The following is a 19692-nucleotide window of genomic DNA, read 5'->3' as shown; positions in this document are numbered from 1 at the left end:
AGGGAGGGGGGTGGGGACCATTCACAGGAATCTGGAATGGGGGGGAAGGGGGGCCCGCAGCATCTATCCCTCCAGCTCAGTCCCTGGAAGGGAAGAAGGCCCACTGGTGATCAGCTCCAAAGCAGACCGCTAGTAAGGGCCTGACTGGCCCCGATGCCAGCTTGACAAAGGTTAAATGTGGGGCCCACCCTCCAAGAACTTACCCTCAGAAAGAGAGGGAAACAGCCATGCACCCAGAGCCCTACACTCCAGAGTGAGTGAGTATGGTGGGCACGAGGGAGGAGGCCTGGGAGATGGGGAAAGACTGCAGAAGGCTCACAGAGGAGGTGGCCACAGAGCTGGGCGCTGAAGGGAAGACTGAACAGGCAGAGGCCTTGGGGGAAGTTTATTCCCAGCCCAAACGGCCTAGAGGAGGCAGAACACTGGCTTGGCAAGCAGAGAACCTGGGTTCAAATCTTAAACACTCATTGTCTATGTGGTTTTGAGCAAGTCACTTTAGCTCCGTGGGCCTTGGTCTCAATCTCTGAAATGAGAGAGCCTGTGCTACCAATACAATCTCTGCTAGATCTAGAATTCTAAAGAAGAAGGAGGGAGAGCAGGTGGTGAGAGGTCTGGCTGCCCTGGGAGGGCAAGCAGGTGGTGAGAGGTCTGGCTGCCCTGGGAGGGCAAGTAGGTGGTGAGAGGTCTGGCTGCCCTGGGAGGAAAGCAGGTGGTGAGAGGTCTGACTGCCCTGGGAGGAAAGCAGGTAGTGAGAGGTCTGCCTGCCCTGGGAGGGCAAGCAGGTGGTGAGAGGTCTGACTGCCCTGAGAGGAAAGCAGGTAGTGAGAGGTCTGACTGCCCTGGGAGGAAAGCAGGTAGTGAGAGGTCTGCCTGCCCTGGGAGGGCAAGCAGGTGGTGAGAGGTCTGGCTGCCCTGGGAGGGCAAGCAGGTGGTGAGAGGTCTGGCTACCCTGGAAAGGCAAGCAGGTGGTGAGAGGTCTGGCTGTCCTAGGAAGGCAAGCATGAGGCTCTAGAATTGAGGAAGGCTTAGAAAGGCATCTTTTAAGCCTCTCCTCCCCACTAAAGGAAGCAGTCCTGTTTATTGTGCCTGTAAAAAGGACATGTGAAAAGCCCTGTGAATTAGAGTGGAGTCAAGAAGGGAAAGGGGGAGGGAAGAGATTGGGACCAGGCTAGGGGTGCGCAGGGGAGGGTCATGGTCACACCTGAGCCTGGGAGAGTCAAACATTTTGGCAGCCACATGGGTTGCTTCTCCAAGGAAGGGGTCGCCATAATCAGGAGGGACTGATGCTGGTGTCATCACCTCCTTCGATCCTGGCAGGCCCAAAGGGCCTCATCATTGCTCCCATTTTACAGAGGAAGAAGGCAAGGCTCAGAGAGGTCACCTGACTCACCCAGCTCAGAAGGTGGGCATCTAACCCAGGCCTTCTGAGGCTTGGAGCTTCATGGAGGCTCCTGCTTTTCAGGAGCTGGTGTGTTGGGTAAAGTGAGGCACCTTGCCCTCCCCCCCCCCATCCCTGAGGGGCTTCAGGCCTTGCTGTGGAGAGGACGGGTAGAATGCACCCTGACATCCAGAGAAGCCATTGAGGCTGCACTGGGGCCCTTGAGCAAATCTGTCTCCCCTTGTCTGGGCTGCCTCAGTTTCTTCACCTATAAAAGGACCCTGAGGGACTTTCCCTGAGCCCAGCATCTTAATAGGATGCCAAGTAATCCACCCCAGGCAGAGAGGGGCCATCTGGCAGTCCCAGGTGAGGGAGTGGAGGGCTGATGTTCAGAAGAGGGAGGGATGGGGGCAGATGAAGAGGAAACACACTAGCCACTGGGCCCCCTTGCCCTCTGCGGGGGCTAGGACCAAGAGAGGCTGCACCATTCTGTGAGCATCTGACTCTGAGAGGGTGAACTCTGAATCACTGGCCTCCCCCTGCCGCAGCCAGGCCCAAACTGGACTCCATCTAGGAAGTGAAGTGATCAGATGACCAGGGGCTGCACACAAGGAAATCAGCCCCTGATTCATCAGCTGGGGGAATCCATCACTCAGGGGCTCCTGATCGGGGAGGGAGGAGGGCTAGGAAGCAGGGCCCCCTGGAGCAGTACGCGCACGGCCCAGTGGCCAGCTCCCCCCAGCCCTGTGCCTGGGCACCAGGGCATGTTGCGGGCCTCCCAGGCCCCTGACCCTCAGCAAAGAGGAGACTCTGATTGGGCATTTTCTCTTTCTTTGCAGTTTCATTATTATCAGATTTGGCTAAAGTCCTGAGTTCGAACAGGGAAGTGCCAGGCCTGCCAGGGGCGCAGCTTGGGGCTTTCTCCAGGACTGACAGAAAGGGGTGAAAGACCAGCCACCTCCTTTCCTTTGAAGGCTCTTGGGATCCCAGTGGGCTCCTTAGCGCCTGGTCTCCCACCTCCCTCGAGGGCACTGAACACATGGGACTGAGGTCATCTCAGGAGTGAAGACAGTTCACATGGACAAGGTACACAGCCTCTATAGAACAGATTCGAAGCAAGCCTAACGAGGCAACTGGGGATATCCAGAGAAGCTGCACCAGAGCCGAGCCTGGATGCAAGGCCGAGATGAGAAAGAAGTGTGACCCAGGCGTGGGGACAACCTGGGCAAAGGCCTGGAGGTAGGCAATGCACAGTCAGGTCCTGAAGACAACTGGTGAGACCATTGAGTTAGAGTCTAGCCTCATGAGGCAGAACCACCCAGGAAAGATGGGCTGGAGCCAGAAAGTGAGAGGCCAAATGTCCAGTGGACAAGGTGGAGTGGTGGGCAGGGCACCCCAGGCCAGTGAGAGCCTAGACACGGACCAGCTGCATAGACAGGTCCCTTGACCTCTCTATCTGCCTCAGCTTCCTCATCTGTAAAATGGGGGCAATGGCCCCATCCTCCCAGGCCAGGGGCTCATTTGTTCTTAAGGTGTCCAGCACTGGCCTGGGCCCCAGGCCCCCAGGCCGGAAGGGAGCAGGAAGCCCACTTTCTTTTCAAGCAGCTGCTTGGCCCTGCTGGCTTTGGTCAGAGGCACTCCGTGCCCCCGTACCCCCCTCTCCGCAGCAGTCTTGGCAATGAGCCTTGCCCGGAGGCAGCTCCGACGGTGATGTGAGCAGTTAGCCCTGTTCCACCCCCGCTTCTATCAAGGAGCCCTGCTGTGTTTGGAGAGGCCTTTTCCCAAGGAGGCTCGATTCCTTGGACTGGGTCACCTAATTAGCCCTCCCACTCCCCTTGTTGGGAGGGGTTATTAGTCTCATTTTACAGGTGAAGGAAACTGAGGCCTGGAGCAACTGAGTCACAGGGAAGGGCCCAGTAGTCTATGGGGCCAGTAACTTCCCCTTCCCAATGCTGGTGGAGTCCTCAGGCATGAGCTGGACGGGTGGCTCTACCCTAACCCCACCCCTACTTCCGCGGAAAGATCCTCTCCCCCAGTTCCTGTCTGGTACAAGGGATGGAAGGGACAGAGCAGACCTGGAGAGAAGAACAACTTTGTGCCTCCCTAGCTGGGCCAAGGCCTGCCACTGAGCTAGCCCCACAACCCTCTGACTCAGCTGCCCGAGGGAGAAAGGGCAGAGCAAGGCTTCCAGCTGCCCCCGGGGCCACTTCCCTGGAACCCCTGGGGTTCGGTGCTGAGCCCCATTCTAGGCTTGAGGGGGGGGAATTTGAGACCTGGAGAAGCCCCAGGCCAGGCTGGGCAGGAGCACCAAGAGAGCCAAGTGAACCAAAGGGAGGAGATGCTGAGACAGACAGAACATGGCTCCTGGTCAGGTGCATGAGCCCAGAACAAGCATCGTGGGCTGGGGCCATCAAGGAAGTCTTCCTGGACTGAGGTCATAGTTTCACTGTGCCCTGGCTCATCGGGGAAGCCTCAGCTACACAGACACACACAGACACAGACATGTAGACATGGACAGACAGACAGACACACAGACACAGACACAGACACGCAGACACATAGACACACAGACACACAGATTCACACACAGACTCACAGACACACACACACACACATAGACACAGACACAGACTCACAGACACAGACACACACACACACACACATAGACACAGACAGAGAGACACACAGACTCACAGACACACACACACACACATAGACACACAGATTCACACAGAGACTTACAGACACACACACACACATAGACACAGACAGACAGACACACACACGTAGACACAGACAGACAGACACACACACACACAGGCCTGCCCAAACACCCAGGAGCCCAGAGCAGCCTCTGAGGGCCTCAGGATAAAGGGAGCGTGGACAGACAGTGTCCTGGCCTTGGCCTGGAGGGCAGCAGGCCCCAGCACTGACACCTCCCAAGCCCAAAGGGGGCTTCCAGAGGCCCTAGAAATCGGCTAAAGTCCAAAGTAGGGAGCCAAGGTCAGGCAGGAAGGGAGGAAGCTGTTTCCATTCATTGTTACTTCTCCTTCCTCCTGCAAGCTCTCCAGGCAAGCTCACAGCCCAGGGCGGGGGGGGGGGGGGGGGGGGGGGGTGTCCTTGCTAGTCTCTTCCCCAAGTCTGGCTCTCCTATCACCTGGCCTGGCTTGCAAGTTACCCTGGCTGGTATCCCTGTGTTGGAGAGCTGGCTGGGGCCCTCAGGGCTGGGGACCAGCAAAGGGAGAGTTTTTCTTCCAAAGCTGAGTCTGACTGAGCAGCCCCACCAGCTGAGAAGGGATGGGGTGAAGCTTATGGGTTGAGGCCTTCAGGGGAGCTCCCAGGACGCTCCTGCTAGGCCCAGCTTTTGAGGATGGATGGGTAGGGAGCATTAGGGAGTCATTTATGCAGAGACTTCTGGGCCTGCCTTCTTCTCTGCTGCTCGGTTACCTTCTCCTCTCACTGGCTCCCAAGAGGCAGGGCAATGCCCCGGGGGCACACACTGGAGTGCCCACATCTCCCTCTTGTGCCAAGTGTCAAGCACGCCTCCCACAGCCCCTCCCTGTGCCCCAGGCAGGGTCTCCCCCTGCCCCCAGGGCCTGGCTGTCATTACTTCCAGGGTGCTTGGAGCCTTTGGCTGAATGTGAAATCCTTCTCTGCCCCTGCTCCCCTTCTAGCCCTTCTGCCCTCCTGCCCTTCCCGGAGGCAGGCTTGAACAGCTCTGGACCAAGTCGGGCCAGGGCTGAGACTACATGATCCTTTCACACTTCTCTCCTGCCAGGTCTGGCTTCTCCCAATTAGAAGGCCTGCACTAATTGGTCCCTGCTTGACAGGATTCAATTAAGAGTCTCCCAGGGACTGAGTGTAAGAGGCAGATACCAGGTGGAGGCGGGGCACCTGCTCTGGCCCTACTGCCAGCGGGCCCTCCTCAGCAAAGGTGAGAGGCCCCTTCATACGAGTGGGCTTCTGGCCACAGCACTCTGGGATGAAAGAGGAGGTGTGCCACCTGGCTGCAGTCCTGCTTGGCTATTCCACGCCCTCTCCTCCACCCATTCTAGCTCTCAAGTGAGAGTTGCCTGCTTGGCCCCCCGAGCCAGTCTCTTAGCATGGGTCCAAGAACAACCCTAGCTTCAGAAAGGGCCCTTGAGAGGGTGGCTCAGCCTCCTGCCTGGGGGGAGGGGACTGCATGTCAAACTGGCCCCCAAATTCAGCAGGCTCCACTCCTCTAGGACACTGGGAGGGACGTTAGGGGTTAGGCAGCCCCCCCCCCATAGACCCAGAGACTCAGGCCCAAAGAGGTCAGGGACACAACCAAAGTCACGGAGGTACCAAAGGATATCGGTCTGTCTGTGTCCAGGGGGAGAGGGTGGGCCTTGCCAGCCTCCGGCATTTCAGCCTCTCCCCTACCCCAGTCTTCCTGAGTTCTTAAGACAACCCTGAACTCTCTCAGTGCCCCCTCCGACATGAGCGCGCCTGCGCGTGCACACACACACACACACACACACACACACACACACACACACACACACCACCCCGAGCAGCACGACAGGAATGTGGTTCTTCCCGAGTGTGCCAGGCAGACAGAAGGGCACAAAGTCCAGCTCTCCTCTGGAAGCCCTGGCCCAGCCCGAGCCGCCTAGCACCTGCCCCTCCAGGCTCCGCTGCGGCGGCTGCAGCGGCTGGGGGCGGCCCAATCCCGGCCTCAGCCAGGTCTCCCGGCCTCCAGCCCCGGCTGCCCAGCCAAGGCCCACTCTCCTGGCCGCCACTGCGGCTCATTTACCAAGTGGAAGCAGAACAGGGGTCAGACAGGGAGCCATCACTGCCCCCAGCCCAGCCCAGCTCAGTCCCAGTAGCTCTGCTGGCGCCTCATCGATCCCAGCCCAACCAAGAGACAGACTCGGTCAAGCGCCCTGCCTGTGCGGAGCTGGAAATCAAAAGGGCCCCCCCCCCCCCATCAGCCTCGAGACCGGCCTGAGGAAGCCCCCGGGGGCGGCTGTGTTGTGTGTCCGCTCCCTTCCCGAGGAGGCTCCAGGAGGGAGGGGGGTACTGGTGGTCGCACATGCAGGGAGGAAGGACTCTCTAAGCTCCGGGCTCTGGGAGAGCACCCGCCCCTCCCGGTCCTGGTGTTGGTGCCGGGAGGGTGTGCGTGTGCCTGCGTGTGTAAGTGTGTGCGCGCGCGCCTGTGTGCCCGTGTGCGGGTATGGATTGCTTAAAAGGGTGCGGGGGGAGGGCGCTGCGGGGCTGAGGCGATCGCAAAGACCAGAGGCAGAGGAGGAGAGGGGCCCCCCCCAGTCCCAGGTGCCCCTATGAGGCGGCAGCAGTGGCGGCGGTAACAGCAGACCCCACCCCTCTCCCCGCATCTTCAGCCTGCCTGGGTGATCCTTTTGTCAGCCTCGCGCACACCCGGCGCACACTCTCTCTCTCTCTCTCTCTCTCACACACACACACACACACACACACAGAGGCGCGCGCACGTACATATACACATACACACATTCATATTCACATGCACAGACAGACTCACACATACACACACGCACCCCGCAAGCACCCCAGCAACGCTGCATCTCAGCTCGCTTGCTCCCGGCAGGGGGTGGGGGAAGGGGATGGAGACCGCCAGGACCAGGGCCAGAGCCTAGGCCCGCACCCGCGGGGAGGTGTGGGGGGCATGAGGAGCGGCGGCTTCTGCGCTCGGGGGAAAGAAACTGGGGCGGGGGAAGGAATAGGGGGCTTAGAGGCTCGAGGAGGGGAGAAAAGAAAGGGGAAGTGGGCCCAGACCCAGACAGAGACGGAGGTGGGAGGGGGGGTGGAGGAAGCGGTTCCAGGACCCGGGGCGCGGGGAGTGGGGGGTGGGGGTGTGTGTGGAACGGACGGCACCTCACCTGCCACGGTGTACCTGTCCAGGTAGTTGAGGACGTTGCCCACGCTGAGGATGGCGGCGGCCGCCACTCGCGCACGGCCCAGGCGGGCCCCCGGCTTGGGCTGCGGGCCGCCCGGGGCCGGGCCCTTGGTGGCCGTCGGAGCCCCGACCTCGGGGCAGGCGCGGACGGCGGTGGGTCCGGGCCCCGGGGGCGCCCGCTGCACGCTTCCGGACAGCGTCTGCACCTCGTCGTGGGGCCAGCAGCCGGCCCCGGCCCCGCCGCAGCGCCGGCCCCGGTTCGGCCCCCCGCCGGGCCAGCCCCGGCCCCGGCCGCGCCGATGCTGCTCCGGATCCGGCCCGGCCGCCGCCGCCGCAGCCACCGCCACCGCCACCGCTGCGTCCTCCTCCTCTTCCTCCACGCAGCCCGCTGCCCCGCCGCTGCCCGCCGCCGAGCCGCCTTCCAGGCACATCATGCCCGGCCTCCGGGGCCGTCGGGCGGGGGGCAGCCGGCAGGGGGCCGGCAGGACGCCCGGAGGCGCGGGGCGGGCAGGGGAGCCGGCCGGGAGCTCGACGGGGCGTGCCGGCCGCGGCCGAGGACGTCGGGGCCCGGGCAGGCTCAGCGCGGCTCGGGCAGCCGGGAGAGCCCCGGCGGCGGCGAAGGCGGCGGCAGCGGCAGCATGCCGCCCGGGCCCTGCCCCGCCGCGCTGCGGGATCCTCGCTCCGTCCGTGCTCTCCCGCGGTCAGGCCGGCCGGCCGTGCTCCCGTCCGTCCGTCCGTCCGCCCGCCCGCGGACAGTGCGCGGAGCCGCCGCAGCCCTAGCTGCAGCCGGAGCTCGAGCGCTGGAAGGCGGGCAGGGGGCGGGCGGGGGCGGGGGCACAGACGGCGGGCCGGGGCCGCCCCCTACGCGCACCGCGGCCAATGAGCTCCGGGCCCGGCGTCCCCGCCCCGCCCCGCCTCCCTCCCCCACGTGCCGCCCCGCCCCGCCCAGCCAGGGAGGGAAAGGGAGAGGGAAAAGGAAAAGGAGAGGGAGGGGGAGAGGGAGGGGAGGGGAGGGGAGGGGGAGGGGGGAAAGGAGGAGGGGCGGAGCGGCGCAGCTTCCCCCAGCCCCAGCCCCAGCTCTCCCCAGCCCCAGCCCCAGCTCTCCCCAGCCCCAGCTCTCCCCAGCCCCAGCTCCCCGCGGCGGCAGCGAGCACAGGCGCACCCTGCTGCCTCGCGCGGCCCAGCCTGATTCCCCCAATCTGCCTGGGCCTCTGGGACTCAACTGCGGGGTGACTCCGCAGGAGGGACAAGCGGGGTCTGCAGCCCTCCGAAGGGGGCCCTCTGGACCCCAACCTGCTCCACCCTTCCCAGTCCCAGGGTGGAAGGCCGACGCCCCCCAACGTTCTCCTGCACCAGCGCCCATGGCTGCCTCTCCGCCATTCGGGACAGGCAGGACCCCGAATGAGGCACCCTCAGCTGCCCGGCTGAGCAATTCTAAGCGCCTACCCAATCAGGACCTGCATTCATTCATCATTCATTCATTCATTCATTCACTCACTCATTCATTCATTCATCATTCATGCATTCATTCCAAGGCTAGAAATGGGAGAGTAATCAGAGCCCTGCAGCCACACGTCGGGACAGACAGACAGCCTGGAAGATCCAGCTGGGCCTCTTAGCTGGGTCCACCTGTCCTCCCACACCTAAGGCAGGCAGGCCTCTGCTCAGAGGCAGACCAGGCCTGGAAGGCCTAGCCCTCCCCTAGGCACACCCCAAAGTGAGTGTTCCTGGACCCCTCTATGCAGCCCCTGAACACCATGGACAGGCCCTAGGCCTCTTATGGGTTTGGGGTGGGTTTTATAGCTTCCTGTATGTAATGTAAGAATGTAAGCTGCTCAGGGGCAGGAATCCTGGGCTGCCAGGGCCTGGTGGGGAACCTGGCACACCGCGATGCCTGCTGTGGGCTGGTTATCTATCAGGCATCGGAAGGGAAAGTCGTTGGGGCTGGCTGGCCTCAGCTGGTCATTTGGGCAGAGCTGCCTGGGCTCCTGGGGAGGAAGGGGCCAGGCCAGTAGGGTGCCAGTGCTGGCAGGTGCCGCTGTAATGGAACCCTTTGAACTCTGACTGAGGTGGCCTGGCAGAGGTAGAGAGAGTGGGCAGCTCTGTGCCATCTGCAGAGCCCTGGCAGCAAAGACCTCCCTGCTCCCCTCACAGGCCCCTTCCTTTCCTTCGTAGCTCCCAGGCAGCCAACCAGGAAGCCTCCAGTCGGCCTGGCAGCCTCACTGGGCTCAGTGGCGTCTTAGCCGAAGCTGGGAACTTCGCAAAGACTTTTTTTTTCAATGAAAACTGATTTCCTCCAGCTAGGGAGCTCCCAAAGAGGCCCAGCCTCTCTCTAGGCAGGTCAGCAGCCCTGCTGCAGGCTGTGGTCTCAGGGAGGAGCCTGGGCTCTCTTGGTCAGGAGTAAACAGAGGACAGGCTTGAGCAGGTCTTCCTGACTCTGAGGCCAGTGTCCATCCTCTACACCACACTGCCCCTCATGGTGAAGAGGAGGAAGTATCACCGGTAGCCAAGTGCTGCCCAGCTCGCCTAACCCCAGGATTCACCTGATGCCAACATGGAGCGCAGGACAAACACAACCCCATCACTGCCCTTAGAAATGGAAGCAAACGCCCCAGCCTATCAGGAATGGGCAAATGCCAACTGCCTGCTGCCCACCTCTCGGGGTCTGGCTGCAGCAGGCTTCGCGTGGGGCAGGGGACAGAAGCGGGGCACACAAAGATGGTGCTCCTCATGGGGGAAGGGCCCTTTGGTACCCTGCAGGCACTCAGAATCCCACGGGGGATGGTAAGGCTCCAGGGAGTCTGACTTGGACCCTGACATTGTGCCCAGGCCTGGCCCCTGAGCCCACCGGGTGCTGGCCGGCCATCCCTGCACACCTACCTCTCCTGGGGGCATCAAAGGGCACCACCCTCGTCACCACCTCTCTGTGGCCCTCAGGCCAGTCAGTCTCCCTTGTCTTTTCCATTACAGGCACCATGGGGGCAGGGCCTCGGGCCAGGACCAGTCAGTGCTTGTGGAATAGTGTTGGGCTGGATGGCAGCCTCACCTCTGACCCCTTAGGCTGAGAGCCACAGGGCCCAAGGGAGGGGGCATCAGGCTTCCCCCCCCCCCCCCCCCCCCCCCCGCCCCCCCCCCCCGCCGGGCCCCGGGGGGGGGGCCCCCGCCCCCCCCCCCCCCCCCCGTGAAGCCATCACTGACTCACGATGGAGCCAGCGTGTGATGGCTCAAGGCACCAAACTGCTCTTTTAAGTCGTCTAATCCTGGCACCTGTGCTTCCTGACACCTTCACAGTGCATTTTCAGTGGTATGGGGACTAAAAATATGCCAGTGGGCATGGGCATGAATGAAAGGCAGCCCCTGACTGAGGTCGCCTGGAGACGATGGGAGAAACCGGTTACATTGCAAAAACAGCCTGGCTCCCAGCCCAGGTGTGCAGAGGGAGGGAGGGAGGGTGGAGAGCAAGGCGTTGGGGAACCTCTTCTCTTTCTCCCACCCCTCCAGCTCTGCTAATGCCCAAGGCTGGCAGCTCAGGATCCTGTAAAGCTTAGTCATTTGGTCCAGTTTGACCAGAGTCTCTTCTTCAGGGGAATGGGCATAATCTAATCCCAATCGAGGCCTTTTCTCTGGCCTGGGATGCCCTCCCTCCTCATTATTCCCTGGCTCCCCGGCTGCCTCCAAGTCCCAGCTGAAATGCTACCTTCCACAGGAAGCCTTTCTCAGTCCCCCTTTAATTCTAGCGCCTCCCTCTGGTGATGATCTCCCCCTTATCCTGCCCGTGGCTTGATTGTACCAGGTGTTTGCATGTGGTGAGCTCCCTGAGGGCAGGGCTTGTCTCTGGCTTTTCTTTGCATCCCCAGGGCTGCAGAGAGCCCTCTGCTTCCCCTGGGCCCAGAGCCCCTGAAGCAAGGGCCACCATCAAGTGCACATGCAGCAGCCCCCTGTCCCTCACCCAAAGGAGTCAGGGTCCCGGTCCCAGGGTCACTGTCCCTTGGGCTCCTCAGGTGGGCGCTTCAGGCATGTGGGAGCCACAGACCCACAAAGCAGGACCCTCGAAGGGGCTGGCCTGCTCGGTTCAGGGTCTGAAAGCCATCCTGCTATCCGCCTGAGGAAGGAGAGGTCAGAAGCAGCACTCACTTGCCTTCCTCTCTTCAACTGAATCTGAGGGATGAGGGTCCAACGGCTGCTGCTCAACACTGGGACTCTGAGTCTTGGCAGCCTCTCTGAACCCCCACTCCCTTTCATCATGCATGATAAATATTCTGCTGCATTCACCTCCCATGCTCTGCTTTGCCATTGTCTAGTGGGTGGGCACCCGCGTCATCCGGAGTCCTTGGGAAAGGGTGGGTGCTGCTCTAAGGACCTCTGTACTTGTGGCCTCTCTGGGGTCTGTGCCGCATGATGGCATCGCTGATTCAATTCGGGGACCTCGGGGGCGAGCTTCCAAGGGGTTTCCAGAATGGCTGGACCCCTTCGTGACCCCAGCAGCAGTGCGTCTGTGGCCTGTTTTCACTAGCCTCGCCAACAACTGGCATTTTTGGTGGGATCGTTTTTGTCATCTTTGTCAGTCTGATGGGTGGGTGCAGTGGAGAACCTTAGAGGTGGTTTAACGGGCATTTCTCTTTTTATTAGCAATTTGTAGCATTTATTAGTGTGGTTGTTAATAACTTCCATTTCCTGAGTACTGTCCATGTCCTCTGACCATTTATCCACTGGGGAACAGTGGATAAATACCTTACCTATGTGAATCAGCTCCCTGTCTAGCTGGGATCTCAGACCCTGACTGGAGAATCTGACTGCTGAGATACACTGCCCCAGTTAATCATTTCCCTTCTGATTTTAACTACATCGCCTGTACAAAGATGATTCAATTTGCATAACCATGGCTGCCTGTCTTCTGTGATCCTCCTATCCCTTGTTCATCAAGAGCTTTTCCCTTGGCCGTTGTGCCTAGGATGGGGTGTGGAACCTGCAGCCTCGAGGCCATACGTGGTCCTCTAGGTCCTCAAGTGCAGCCCTTGGACTGAGTCCAAAGGTCACAGAACAAATCCTAGGATCTCAGACCTGCACCCTGGGGACCACTGATGAGTTTATGAAGTGACTCTTTATAGTTAGATTCTGCATCTCTCTTTTTTTTTATTAAATTATTTTGGTTTATCAACAATCACTTACATAAGCTCTTGAGTTTTAAATTTTTCTCCCCCTTCCTCCCCAAGAAGGCACGCAATCTGATATAGGCTATACATATACATTCCTATTAAACATATTTTCACATTAGTGATGTTGTAAGGAAGAATTAGAACCAATAGGAGGAACCACCAGAAAGAGGAAACAAAATTCAACAGAAGAAAAAAAAATAGCAAATAGTCTACTTCAATGTGCATTCAAACTCCACAGTTCTTTCCTTGGATGTGGATAGCATTTTCCATCACGAGGCCTTTAGTCTTAGATCCTTGCATTGCTGAGAAGGGTTAAGCCTATCAATATTAGTCATCACCCAATGTGGCTGTTACTGTGTACAATGTTCTCCTGGTTCTGCTCACTTCACTCAGCATCAGTCCATACAAGTCTTTCCAGGTTTTTCTGAAGTCCACCTGCTCATCATTTCTTTTTTCCTTTTTTTGTGAGGCAGTTGGGGTTAAGTGACTTGCCCAGGGTCACATAGCTACTAAGTAAGTGTCAAGTGTCTGAGGTTAGATTTGAACTCAGGTCCTCCTGACTCCAAGACCAGAGCTCTATTCACTGCTTTACCTAGCTCTGCCATAATTTATAATTTTTAATATGTCACTTTAGTGTTTTTGCTAATGTTTTACATTGATATTCATTAGGGATATCCCTCAATACTTTTCTTTCTTTGCTTTATCTCTCCCTAGTTTTGGTATCAAGACCATTTGTATCATAGAAGAAATATGGTAGAGTTCTTTCTTTTCCAATCTTTTCAAACAGTTTGTATAATGTTGAAATTAATTGTCCTTTGAATGCTTGCTAAAATTCACTTGCAAATCCCTTTCATTCTGATATTGGGTTATTTAGATACTCTATTTTTTATTCTTTTAATCTGAGTACATTATAGTTCTGTAAATATTCATCCATTTAATTTATTAGCTTTATTGGGTTTGAAATTCTCATAATTTCCTTTATTTTCTCTTAATTTTTAACAAATTTTCCTGTTTATTTTTTTATATTGGCAAGTTTTTTTCTCTTTTCAAAAACCAAATTACCTAAGAAGTTGCTGTTATTATTATTATATACCCATATGTATTAGTTTTTTTAAACATAATTTTACTTATCAATTACATGGCTTTTGGGATATCAATTTTGTTCATCTCCTTTTTGGTTTTCATAAATTCTACTTTGGGAGGGGAGAATCAATTTATTGATTTTCTTCTTTTTTAATTGTATGTCCAGTTCATTGGTCTATTCTTTCTGGGAAGTGAGAGGGGGGAGAAAAGGTGGCTGGTGAGCCCAATATTTATTGATGCAGCCCCACATCGAGTTCAGTGCATTTTCAGGTTTTGTTTTCAATTTGCTTGTCATGCAACAAAGAAGATCCTTTCAAATGGCCACTGAGTCAGAACTGGGAATGATTAATGATTCCATTCCTTTTTCCTTCTAGATGCCTTTGAGTGAAGACTGCCCCTGGAGCCCTGACTAGTCTTCACCCTGATCAGAGCTCTTCAGTCTTTCAAAGTTGTTTGTCTTTGTAAATTGTTCTCCTGGTTCTCTCACTCCACTCTGCATCAGTTCATGCAAGTCTTCCTAGGTTTCTCTGGGAAACCATCTACATCATCATTTCTTATAGCACAATAGGGTTCCATCACCCTCATAGACATATTTTTTGGCTAGATGGTGCAGTGGGACCTGGATTCAGGAAGACCTGAGTTAAAATCTCACCTCAGATACTTACTAGCTGTGTTACCCTGGACAAATCACTTAACCTCTTGTCCGTGGAGTTGGGGGAAAAGTGGGAGGGAGAAAAAAATAAACACTTGATAAGTGAAAAAAATTGTTTTTCAGTTGTGTTTGACTCTGTGACCCCATTTGGGGTTTTCTTAACAAATATACTGAAATGGTTTGCCATTTCCTTCTCCAGCTCATTTGACAGATGAAACTGAGACAAACAGGGTGAAGTGACTTGTCCAGGATCACACAGCTAGTAAGTGTCTGAGGCCAGATTTGAACTTGAGAAGATGTCTTCTTGACTCCCAGCCTGGTGCTCTATCCACTGTGACACCTAGCTGTCCATATTACATCTTTTAACTATGTCTATTTTTACTGTTGCCTTGTCTGAGATCATAATTGCTGCACTTGCTTTTTGGAATTTTCCTGAAGTATAGCAAATTCTCCTCCAGCCCTTCATTCAGATTTTGCCAGAATCTTTGTATTTTGAGGACATTTCTTGTGTCATCTTCCCTGGCTGACTGGTGGCTTGGTCCTCACTCCCCACTCTCTCCGGAGAAAAAGTCAAAAAGTAATCCTCCCAGATCACACCTTTCTCTCACTCTGGGCTAGCTAAAGACAGGACGGCCAGACTTGTCCTCTCTCTTCCTCATCCCAGAGTCTCCATGAATGGACTTCTTTTCCTCCCCACACTCAGCCCTCACTCTTCCTGTCCAACATAGGGAGCTATTCAGGCCTTGTTCATGCTTAGCAAATAATCGCATCTTCTGATAAATACATCAGAGCTAGTTTCTTATCATTTTAAGTGGGATGGAGTAACTTGACATATTTACTCAGTCAATCTCTGTTCTTGCACTGGTATCCCTAGCCCCCAACACAGTGTCTAGCACATAGAAAGTACTTAATAAATGGTGGACAAATGACTAATTGAGTCTTATTTGCAGCCCACCACCCCAGCAACAGGGCTGACATATATGAATCAAGGTGGGTGATGGATGGAATGGCACCAGTGACTGGCTGGACCCTCTGTCTGTGGGCTTTGTCCCTTGGGAAGAAGTTTTATTTAGCATGAACAGAAGTATGAGCAAAGCCAAGTTCAGTCCCGGGTGTCCCCACAAACCCACTCCTCTTCCAAACTCCCCTTACTGTGGGAAGTGCCACCTTCCTTCCAGGCACTCAGGTCGCCAATCTCAGTCAACCTTGGCTCCCTACTCTCCCTCATTCTACTTATCTAAGTCTTGTTGATTGTACCTGCCTGACATTTTCACATGAACCCCCTTCTCTCCACTCGAACAGGTGCCCCCGTCAAACAATCACCTTTTGCCAGGACTATCTCAACAGACTCCTTTCTATCTAAAAAATTGCAATGATATTCATTAGGAATATTGATATGGTTTTCTTTCTCTGTTTTGACTCTCCCTGGTTTAGGTATCAAGACCACATTTGTGTCACAGAAGGAATTTTGTAGGACCTCTTCTTTTCCTATTTTTCAAATAGTTTGTATAGTATTAAAATTAATTGCTCTTTAAATCTTTGAAAGAATTCGTTTGAAAATCCATCTAGTTCTGTTTTTTCCTTCTTTGGAAGTTCATTTATGTTTTGTTCAATTCCTTGTTTGGTTTCCTGTTCTATTAATCAGGGCAATTTATAATTTTGTAAATATTAATCAATTTCATTTAGATTATCAGTTTTGTTGGCATATAATTAGGTGAACTAGCTCTTAATAATTTTATTTTTTCTTCATTAGTCTTGGATTCACCTTTTTTCATTTTTGAGACTATTTCTTTTTATTCTTTTTTTAATCAAGTTAGCTAATGACATCAATTTAGGGGTTTTAAAATAGCTTGTTTTATTTATTAAGTCAATGGGTTTTTTGCTTACAATTTTACTAACTTCTCATTTGGTTTTTAGCATTTTTTATTTTAGTGTTTGATTAGGGTTTTCCAATTTGTTGATTTTCTAGGGTTTTTTTTAGTTGCATGTCCAAGTCATTGATCTACTCTTTGTTTAATTGATAAAAAGCATTTAGAGATATAATAATTTTTCTGAGAACTGCTTTGCTGCATCCTAAAAAATCTGGCATATTGTCTCATTGTTGTCAACATCTTTAATGAAATTAGTGATTATTTCTATGATTTTTCTTTGACCCACCTATTCTTTAGGATTGTTATTTAGTTTCAAATAAATTTTAATCTTTGCTTCAGAGGTCCTTTATTAATTATGATTTTTATTGCATTATTGCTGGTAAGAGAAGCTTTTAATATATGATTGTTTTCATTTGTTTGTGAGGTTTATATGCCCTAATACACAGTCAATTTTTGTGAAGGTGCCATGCCTATCTGAGAAGTAGGTATCCTTTTTTGTATTCCCATTTGATATTCTCCAGGGTTCTATCATATCTAATCTTTCTAAAATTCTATTCAAGTCCTTCATTTCTTTAAAAAAAAATTTTTTTTTGGTTAGCTGCATCTGGGTTTGAAGAGAGTAAATTGAGGTCCCCTGCTATTATAATACTACTGTTTATTTTGCCCAATCACTCATTTAACAATGTCTTTAAGAATTTAGATACTATGTCATTTGGTGCAGATATGTTTAGATATTAATTCATTGTCTATGAATGTAGTTTCATTACTTTCAGCAAAATGTAATTTTCCTATTTGCCTCTTTTAATTGGATCTATTTTTGTTTTCACTTTTTTGAGACCGTAATTGCTATCCATGCCTTTTTTTTTACCTCAGCCGAAGTGTAACACACCTTGCTCCAGCCCCTCCATGTGCATCTTTCTGTTTCCAATGTATTTCAACACATATTGTTAAATTCAGCTTTCTAATCCATTCTGCTAACATCTTCTCTTTTATAGGTGACTTCATCCCATTCGCATTCAGTTACTATTGTTAATTGTGCATTTCCATCCATCCTGTTCTCTTATATTTTTCTTTGTTTCTCACCCCCCCTTTAAGAGTTTGCTTTGATTCTGACTAATACTCCCTTTAATCTACCCTCCTTCTCCCTCATTTATGTTAACCCTTTCCCCTTCTTTTTCCCTGCTAGGTGAAATGTATTTCTTTTTTTTTTTTAATCATTTTAATTAATTTATTTATTTTTAGTTTTCAACAATCACTTCCCTAAGCTTTTGAGTTTTAAACTTCCTCCCCTTCTCTCCTGCTTCCCTCCCCAAGACAGCGTGCAATCTGATATAGGCTCTACACATACATTCCTATTAAACATATGCGGAATATATTTCTATACCAAACGTGTACATGCATGTTTGTGTGTTCTTCCTCTTTGACCAGTTCAGATGTGAGTGACGTTCGCATGTCATCTGCTCCCCCAACTTCTTTCTCTTTGTTGTATAAACTTCTACATGGGACACCAGTGATTTCCTGTTCTTCCTCTCGCTTCTCCTCTCCCAGTGTATCACTTATCCTTTCTGTTTCCATTCTTCTTTTAAGATAATAGAATCACAATAGAATCACTCTCATGTCAATAGACTTCTAACTGTTTCCCTCCATCCAGCCTCTCCTCACTCCAATCCATTCTTCCCCACTCAACAAGCATTTCTTAAGTGGTTACTGTATGTCAGGCACTGTGCTGAGCACTGGATATGCAAAGTAAGAAAAGCAGTCCCTGGGGCAGCTAGGTGGTGCAGTGGATAGAGCACTGGAGTCAGGAGGATCTGAGTTCAAATCCAACCTCAGACACATAACATTCACTAGCTGTGTGACTCTGGGCAAGTCACTTAATCCCAATTGCCTCACTAAAAAGCAAAAAAGAAAGAAAGAAAGAAAGAAAGAAAGAAAGAAAGAAAGAAAGAAAGAAAGAAAGAAAGAAAGAAAGAAAGAAAGAAAGAAAGAAAGAAAGAAAGAAAGAAAGAAAGAAAGAAAGAAAAGCAGTCCCTGCCCTCAAGGAGCTTACATTCTATCAGGAGGTGCTGAAATGCAGAGAGGGAAGGAGGAAGAGGAGAGAAGGGTCACCATTATGGTGAAGGGATGGCTGGGACATGTCATGGAGGCCTAGGCCCTTGCAAAATAAGGTGAAAGATCATCTGCCCGAGCTGAGGAACCCAAGAGTAGGACCAGGTGAAGAGATAGCAAGAAATGCAAAGAAAGTGAAAAACATCGTCCCACGCCGTGGTGGGTTTTTGCATCTGAGCAGCCAGTTTCCTCTTCTCTAAAAAGAGGGGGTCAGCCTAGACCTCAGAGGTCTCTTCCAGCTTGAGGACAATGTGTCCGCATGAGTTGCATCCAGGTCAGGCCAGGGAAAGTTAAATAAAAATCAAGTTAAATAAATAAAAATAAGAGAGTTGTGGGTGAGAGTAGAAGAGGAGAGCCATCTGGGGGATAGCCTCAAAGGAAAGTGGGGGAAGAGGAAAAATATTTTGGGGCAATTTGATGGGAGGGAAAACAAACTTAACAATCTAGCCATGAATGCAAATGAACAAAACCCACCGACTTGTTATTGATGAGAAACAGACTTACAACATAAAGCTTCCCACGGAGGTAAACCGATGCGTTGCAGTGTGATTTATTATCACGCCTCAGCAGAGCTCCAAGAAGGAGACGGCAAGGCAAGAGTACAACTTGGTACGGCTAAGAGGAAGCCACGCACGATGCCAGTGACCCCGCAGAGAATGAAGCCATAGTCACCGGGATCAGCGATGGAGCATCTACACGTGGACCAGGAAAGACATGTGTACGCAGGACCCTCGGCCAAGGAAGTGGAAAGACTGTCCATCCCAGGGAGAAGCTGAGCCCCATGCTCGGCCCTAGAGAAGAGCTGAGACAGTGTCCCAGGTGGGGCCTGTGGGTGGGGAATACTGCATGGACTGTAAGACTCTGCTGGGGTCCTAGTTAATTTTATTGAACTCCTTTTTTAATCTTTCTTTTTTATTATTTGTTACAAGGGATTTCTCACTGGGCAAGGCAGAATGATAGACTCAGAAATGAATGTGATGGAAAAGCCAAAGATATCAATAACTTTTTTTTAAAAGAAATTCATAGGGTAGTGTTTTAGGTTAGGCCAGTCCTCTGATAGTTTAGATGTGACACTGAAATGAAAGAGACGGTTATAGGCTATTCAGGATTTAACAAAAGGTTAACTTCCCCATCATAAGAGAGGAATATTCCACAAAGATAAGCCTTGAGCTCACCCCAAACTGAATGATTCAGCTTCAGGAAGCTTCTCTGCTTTTGAATTGCCTCTAATGGTCTGCCAGTCAAACCTAGAACTTACATGGGAAGTGAGGAGCCACCTGCTTGATACTATATTCTGAAAGAAAAAAAAACCCTAGCCCAGCTGAGCAAGGCAGCAGCTCATCCATTGGTGATGGCATTGGGGAGCACATTTAGTGAGGACCCCCAGGTCCAGGAGCTGGGGGTGCCCCAGGCTCCCCATGGTCACCCCGCTTGTCCCTGACTGCCTTTCGCTTTCAGCTTGAACCCACTCTCCCCATGCACTAAGTGTGAACAGAGGTAAGACTGTGTTCCCAGTTTGAGAGATGTTTTTGTAGCATGTGTCTTTG

General features: G+C 52.8%; 1 protein-coding gene across 1 annotated transcript in view; it reads right to left on the bottom strand.

Annotated features, from left to right (window-relative positions):
• Positions 1-7708, bottom strand: part of SPNS2 (sphingolipid transporter 2) — a 52979-nt gene extending 45271 nt beyond the window's left edge. Inside the window, exon 1 of the mRNA XM_027848811.1 lies at positions 7258-7708. Within this exon, the coding sequence (XP_027704612.1) occupies positions 7258-7708 (451 nt within the window). The remainder of the gene's footprint in view (positions 1-7257) is intronic.
• Positions 7709-19692: the final 11984 nt, after the last annotated feature.

This window comes from Vombatus ursinus, unplaced genomic scaffold, assembly GCF_900497805.2.
Source record: "Vombatus ursinus unplaced genomic scaffold, bare-nosed wombat genome assembly UNPS02006874.1, whole genome shotgun sequence".
NCBI lineage: Eukaryota > Metazoa > Chordata > Mammalia > Diprotodontia > Vombatidae > Vombatus > Vombatus ursinus.
This window is presented reverse-complemented; position numbering and strand designations above follow the sequence as displayed.